The sequence below is a fragment of the Limulus polyphemus genome, unplaced genomic scaffold, assembly GCF_000517525.1.
Source record: "Limulus polyphemus unplaced genomic scaffold, Limulus_polyphemus-2.1.2 Scaffold3641, whole genome shotgun sequence".
NCBI classification, from domain to species: Eukaryota; Metazoa; Arthropoda; class Merostomata; order Xiphosura; family Limulidae; genus Limulus; species Limulus polyphemus.
The window spans coordinates 94,827-102,690 of NW_013669251.1; the positions used below are offsets into that span (position 1 = coordinate 94,827).

Below are 7,864 nucleotides of genomic sequence, written 5' to 3' on the forward strand. Positions count from 1 at the left end.
GAATAGAAATAATAGGTGCATCAAGATTGGTTTTATGGTAAGCAAATTTTTAAGTTTTATGAAAATTGTACACACAACATTTTATGTGGTTTTTTTTGTCTTCCTACAAAGCTGACTTTTATACACCTAATTTTTCTACATAGTTGTAGATGTTTGCATCCAGCTATATTCTCTCCACCACAATTGTGCTTAATCATAATAAAACTTTTAACTGGTAAACTGTGATATTTGTTATGAATGGGATGATCTCTAGATGTCATAGGAGGATAATTCATAATGTTATGCCAATATTAGTGGAAAGTAGAGATCATATGACATCTTACAAAGTTAAAAAAAGAGGAATTCAAGAGAGAAATGTGCATATAAAGGATGTGAAGACTGTATGGAAATTTAGGATATTTTACAGATAGCACATTATTGTATTTCAGTTCAAAGTTGACTTCCATCAACAATGTACTTACAGTACTACCTTAGATGGTAATGTGGTACATGTTATTGCATTTCAGTTTGAAAGTAGACTTCCAACAATAATGTGAATATGCATTATTGTGCATGAAGAATTATGGACTGAACACCATGTTAAAATATAAAGGTTTTATTGAACAACAAAGTTTATAGTTTTTGAAAACTTGCTCGCAGCAGTAAACTGAGAAAATATTCACACACACACAACAATATGAGTGTGAATCTTTGCTTGGTAAGCATGGTGAGGTATCACTGACACATGTTCAGTAGCCAATCAGGCAAGTTGAAATAATATGATTAACAGATATTATTAGATTTTGGTTACAAATTTGAAGTTTTTAGCTAGAGCCAAAGTACAGTATCTGGGGGAAAAGACACAAGACTGGCAAGTTGGCCATTTTTTGTAAAACCAAATTGGAGAATTTTATCCTCATTTTTTTTTAATTGTTGAGACCTCAGAAAAATATTTAATCTTTTCAGAAGTTCACAGCAATAAAATTTTAATCTTTACTTAAATTTTTCTTCCATCAATCCCTATTTAATGCAGTAGCAAATTATTAATATTCAAAGATAGTCATGGTTTCACTCTAATTCCAATCAATGGCAGAGTTTATGAGCAATTAATGCTATATAAAATGTAATACACTTTAAAACAACACTTGTGAACTGTCAGTCAAAGCTTTGGCATAGCAACAGTGGTCTGAGTATTCTACTTGCATTGATATCAGTATGAAAAGTTTTGATCTTGTTTCTAATTTAAGTTTCAACATATGTAGCAAGCAATTGAATCTGAGGGTCAGTCACAAGTTGTTCACTCTAGAGTCAACCATCTCCCAGAATGGTAACAAAACTGTAAGCAGTTTACTATAATGGGTGAAATATAGCAAATCTTGGGAAGGAAAATATGTGTGGGTTACAAAAACTGCAGATGATTCAGAAAATGCATTTTTTAAACTTTGCTGTGCCAGTCACACTAAAACCGAAAGCATCAGCTCTCAATGCAAACCTTTACCAGTAACATGCACACTAAGGCTGGATGATGAAGTGAAGTTAGCTAGAATTAGCAGTTTGAAATGTTTGCTCAGCTTAGCAGCAGTTGCCACAGCTGATCACTTCAGAGTAATTATTTCCTGAAAAGGAATGGAAGCAACCTCGTGAAAATCAAACTGTACCAAACAAAATTCATTAAATTGATCAGTGCAGTAATTTCTCATGCACTCATGGAAAGCCTAGTCAGTGATAACAGATGGTAGATGAGTGAAGATGCAAAAACTGTTACAGCATTTGTTGTCCTTGAGCCTGTGATTGATGCCACTGGAGAGGTTATCTTCAGTATGCTGAAAAGCAGCCTAAACAGCATGAGTCTGAAATTGACAGATTACAAAAAGTGACTAACACTTTGGATAGTATGAAGCAGAGTCATCTACAACATCTGGATGAACTGGGAATTACTGAAGGCTAACTACATATGAGCAGAACAGGCCAGTGTTCTGGATGCGTGATACAGTGCATGTTTAATGCTCAAACTATTGAGATCCAGCAATCCTGTTTGGCCTTTTATCAGTGTAACTACAATAACATGGCAACCCCATTTATCACTTGTAATATCACCTCAAGTTGGAAGTATACTTAAGAGGCTGTAAATAATAAAAAAATCTTCAATGCTTTATTCTGTAACATGTGGTCATTTAAAATTTCTTTTAAGTTGTATCATAGTTTTCAGTTGCTTAAATAAGTAAAGTGGATTTTTTTGGTAGCTCACATGCTAGTCAAAGTATGCCAGGAAAGTGCAAATTCCATCCAGTATGGCTGGATATCAATTTGGTTACAAGAACACCTGCAAAATACCTTGCATGATGCAAAGTTTGGATGAAAAAAGTGGATGGTGATGGAGAAGTTAATTTTTACTTGTATTTCTCTGTACATGTTATTACTAGAAAGTTTTGTACAGGTGTTACTGCATTTTTTATAAAATATGATAAAACATTATTTGTTTAATTTTGGTAGAATACATGTTCAGTTAAAATCAGTAAATTTTGCCCATTAGCCTGTGTAAACCATATGTATTTTGTTTTCATCATTAAAAAATTCCGTAATTCATTTTACTGCACACAGAGATGAAAACTATGTATGATACTTGGACAAAGGTAATAATTATTAGAAAGAAAATAACAAATGATTATGCTATGCACAGTTTATTAACTCCTTTCTTAAAAATAATCTCAATATTCCAAGGCAATGTTTAATTTTTTTCTATAAAAAAATACATTCTGTAGATTATTGCTAGTTTGATTTTTTGTATTGATTCTAATTAGACATAAATTCAAAATAGTTACTCTGACATAATGATTGGATTATGAAAAAAAAAACTTTTACATATGATGTACTTTGGCACTATATTACCTGATTAACTAATCTATTTTACTTTTTTTAGACAATGGTGATGATAAAAATGAATACAAGTATTAAAGTCCAATAAATTCAAGAATAAAAAAATTAGCTTTTCACGTATTTTTTTAAAATTTGCATGAATTTGCTGTAATCTCTTATGTAATCCCTATAATATTCTAAAATACAAAATTTTCAAGTTCTCTTCAAAGGCTGTCCAGTTTTTTTGGTGAAGTCTTCCCATCCTCCACTATATGTACGAGCTCTGAGGGATGAAAAGGGTATTAACAGCCATGGAAACAAAGATTTTCTTAAGTACAATATACTTCAAGGTTTACTGTATTTTAATTACTCAACAAATCAAGTAAAATGTATAACATCTTTGAAAAATTATCCAAAATTTCTGCTATTTACAGATATAAATCAGTTTGGAAAACTGATATAATTCAAAAAGTCATTATAAAATGTATGATAAAAATAATTCAACTCACATAACTTTATAGAAACATATGCATAAAAATAAAAATATTTGGCTAAATAAATGCTCTAGAATATCTTAATTAAATCAACATTATGCTTTTAAATAATTCAACTCAAACAACTTTATAGAAACATATGCATAAAAATAAAAATATTTGGCTAAATAAATGCTCTAGAATATCTTAATTAAATCAACATTATGCTTTTTTAATACACATTCTAATACCTGAATATTAATAACAAATATTTTATTGTGCAAACCTATTAAATTTTTTCCTTTCTCTATCTTTGATAAAGAGAAACATTAAAATTGCAAAATAGTAAAAATGTAATTAAAATACGTGAAAAACACAACAATATATAAATTATGGCAATTTCTTTTCAATAACTTCACATGAAAAGCAACAAGTTTAACCTAAAAAAAAAGAACTACTTGGTTTTAAGATGCTTCTATAGTATTTGGGTTTAAAGATGATGCTAATGTAATGCACCCTAGTCTATTTAACACTTTCAATACATATATATATATATATACCCCATTCTAGAGCATTCTTCTGCGGGAGTTTGAAATGTTGTACTACCATTAAGAAAGAGTGTTCCCAAAGTTTACCAGTTGTTTTAGATAAGTAATGAAATATCAAAACATGCATTTTTTTGAATTTTATTGTATATCAAGAATAAACCTGGTACTGGGAGTCTTATCTATAAATGTTCAAAAACATAGCACTGCTTGGTTTATATAAAAGTACCAGGGCCGTAGGTACTGGTAAGGCCACTTTTTCATGGCATGTATAACTACAACTTATATATCAAAAATTCCTTCTTTTAATTCAATACATTAAATTGTGTATATGCAGTATCTGTAGTTAAAATGGCTGAAGAATCAATCTCATAGCATTAAATTTTCAAAAGCTTTTCTAGGGTGCATGTCCCCAGACCCTCCTAAAAAATGGCATGCAGGCAATGTGCTTTGCACACATCATGTGTTACATTGTTTAGCTATGGCAATGGCCTGACCACTCCAAAATTGCTTCCTATAGCAATGAATACATTTATCATAAAAATTATTACCAGAACAAATATTAAATTATATTAAAATAAGGTACTGCTTGGTTTAAAGATCATTATGCATGTATCCTGATTTGTAAAATACATAATCATCAAATTCTTTCAAAACCAGTTGTTGCTTGGTTTTAGAATGTTGCTACCTGTTTCTGTACTCTCATTAGTAACATTGCAAAGAAGTAGGCATTATTTTATCACTACTTACCACCTAACCTATAAGTGCAGCCAAACTGTCCAGTGACAGTCATTACATACATGTTGTGGTTTTTAAAAGTACACAATAACAACACAAATAAATTATGTCTACATCTTGAAGCTTTATGCTATAGGTCTTTTTTAAATTAATGTATTATAATCAAGCAGCCTGACATAAATTTACCTTGTTGAAGATTTGCAATTTTTTAAATTAAGATGTTAGCATAAAACAACCCCAGTAGGTTTCCATAGTGAATAAGCTGGCAAAGGAATGATGAAACATTTTACTACATGTTTGGTTAGTTAAGTTAGGTCCTCCATGCAACTTTTATTTCTTGTTTTAATTTAGTAACTTCATAGTAGAGATACAGACCTACCAACATTAAATTTTGAAAAATAGTAGTCCCTATCGTGGCAAGGGAAAAACAGCAAAAAATATAAACAGAAATGGCATCACTACTAATTATATATCATTTAATACTTACTAATTACAGTTTACTACTGGTCAAGAGCCCTGTAAGTAGCACTCTTGACTTTCTTTGGGAAATCATCTGTAAATTCTTGGAAGAAATATGGTTTTTGTGCCTCCATCTTCCTTATCAGCACTGTTTGAGGCTAGTTCTTCCTAAAAGAGTCCTGCAATATCCTTGCCAGTTGGGATTAGAAAGTAATGCATTTACTAACTTTTTCTTCTTGTCATCAAAGTATGCCACTACAACAGGGTACAGTTTACCGTCAAAATCATTACTGTCATCAGTGAACAAGTTGAAAACCCTTGTTTTAATGTTACTCATGATTCACTCAGTTGCACTGCTGGCCATTTCTCCAATTACTGCAAAAATGTTTTGGTTCTAGAGCACTGTATCTTTTAGCAATTTCTAAATCCAGAAACATTACAGTAAAACTTTTTGAAGCATGGTCCAAAACCACCAAAGGAAGATTGTGTTCCACAATGATGGAGATGAATAAACATTCTGCTTTATCACATCATTTTCTAGTTTGGTATTAATTGGGTTTTATGAAAAATGAGTCTAGTTTATTAATTCCAGATGCCCTCAAGCAATTCTGCTGGTGTTTAGTAGTGTTGAGATGTTTTTTGATGTCAGTTTCATCACCATGAGCAATGAAGAAATCACAAACACAAATTGTACATCTTGCATTATTCATACCCTTTGAGGATAATATAATGTCATTAAACTTTCTTTAAATTCTCATGCCTAAACTTCTGCTCACTATAAACTTTTCTTTGTTGGAGTCATTGGGGACAAAGCATAACCATGTTTTTCTGCCATTTTCCTCTCAAAAAATGATCAATGCTTACTAATTACACACTTTTTTTAATAGACTATTTCAAGTATTTGTAAGATTGAGGTGCAAAGCACAGAGTAGTGAATTATTTTCAGAAAATTATTGGTAGAAAAAAAGGTTGGTGAAATAATACTAAAATTAGAACAATTACACCTAAATCATAAGAGTTGGCAAGTCTGGAGATATGCAAGATAAATATTATTATTAGTAATGTTATTTCAGCTTCTTTAAATGACAATTTTAAGAATCATCATCCCCTAACATGAATGATGATTGAGATTAGAGATTTTTAACATATCAGTACTATGTATTTACCTGTTGAAGCCAAATTTATCTGCAAGGTGTAGAGCTGCCCTTGCTTTGATAGGTCCAAGACCAAAGAAGACTATGTTTGCATCAAACTGATGTGGTTTGGCAACTCTGTACTTGTTTTCAAAAACATCTTCTGACATCAGTAAAGCATCCTTCACCTGACCCACTTTTTACATATGTATAGAAGAAAATAATTTATAGAAACTGGATGAACATGCACTGTTACTTCAGAAGATTGAATTTTAAATAAACATTCAACATGATTTTAAAAATAGCTTCAAATTATGATTATTTGGTAATGAAAAATATAAGCTTATATTTCTTCATGTTAAAATATTTCCAACTAAGCAAACAGTGATTGAGATTTATAACATATCAGTACCAAATGACAATGTTATCCTATATCCAAACAACAGTAAGTATAACTACAACCTGAAAAAGGCACAACACAGAAACCAAAATGTAACCCACTTTTTCTTTCTGGACAGATATAGTCAATAAAAATCTTCAAATACATAGTCTACTCAGCTTAATCTACTCTAAACCAAATAATATTAGCTGTCTTTCCCTGCATGACTCAGCTCCCATAATCAACATAAAAAATAAATTAAGAAACTAGACAAAAATGTGAATATTGATCAGAAATTTCTCTAAAAATGTTATACTCAAAAAGCTTAAAGATTCATAGCTTCTACTCAAACTTTACTTAACTTTCACAACCTTCATGACAAGTTAAGTTTTTCATGGAAAGAGGCATATAATACTATTCCATTAAAAGTGCAAATGCATACTTTCAAATGTACAATTCTCATCCATATGTTATTAAGCAAAATGTCTATATAGTGTACAAATATCTTAATAAACAGATTATCCCCATTTCATACAATTTTTTATTCATACACTGTACTTGAAGTTGATTCTCCATGACGTATATTCGTTAAGCATAAATAAAAAAACTTACATTACTGTGCGAGTTTGTGAAAGTACACACACATGTTCAAGCATGAAAAGAAAAGTTTTAAGGAGAAATTTAGCTCTGTGGAACTTATTTTGTTGGGGTTATTTTGATTCTTACACCAAAACAACGAGTATTTATTATGTACTGCATACACTTTGCTATAAAGTCAGACTATTTAAATTCTGTTGCAAACTAATATCTACCAAACTTTAATCAAAAATGAACAACAAAGATGGCTAGTTGTAGATAAATTAACAAAATATTGTCAAATACTAATCAAATTGCAGCAGACAGTTTTTACACTGTTAGAAACAATTTTTCTACAACAAAAGTTTTTATTTTGAAAACATAATGATAATCCCTCTTTCAGTGGCATAGCCGGGGTTCTCAGCACCTGGGGGCAAAGACACTTTTGGCACCCCCACCTCTTAAATGTTTGATTTGTTTTGTGACTCATTACCCATTTAATGACAATAACATAAAAAATTAATTACCACTTTACACAAGCCTAAGATAAAGTCACAATATAACATCTCACAATATCACAACTGTAAACCTGGAACTAATGAAGTATAGCCTACAAGGTGTACTTACATAATTTGTAAACCATTTTGATATTTGTGTCATCCAGTATTGTTCAAAGTCACATAGCTAGAGTAATCTATGAAGCATGCAGAATAACTTTCTGTTATA

General features: G+C 30.8%; 1 protein-coding gene across 1 annotated transcript in view; it reads right to left on the bottom strand.

The window, feature by feature from the left end:
• Window positions 1-2,644: 2,644 nt before the first annotated feature.
• LOC106469752 (thiosulfate sulfurtransferase/rhodanese-like domain-containing protein 3) overlaps window positions 2,645-7,864 on the bottom strand; it is an 11,955-nt gene continuing 6,735 nt past the window's right edge. Inside the window, exons 4-5 of the mRNA XM_013930262.2 lie at window positions 6,217-6,379; window positions 2,645-3,118 (exon numbers count right to left, since the gene is read on the bottom strand). Of these exons, the coding sequence (XP_013785716.1) occupies window positions 3,049-3,118; window positions 6,217-6,379 (233 nt within the window). The 3' untranslated portion in view covers window positions 2,645-3,048. The remainder of the gene's footprint in view (window positions 3,119-6,216; window positions 6,380-7,864) is intronic.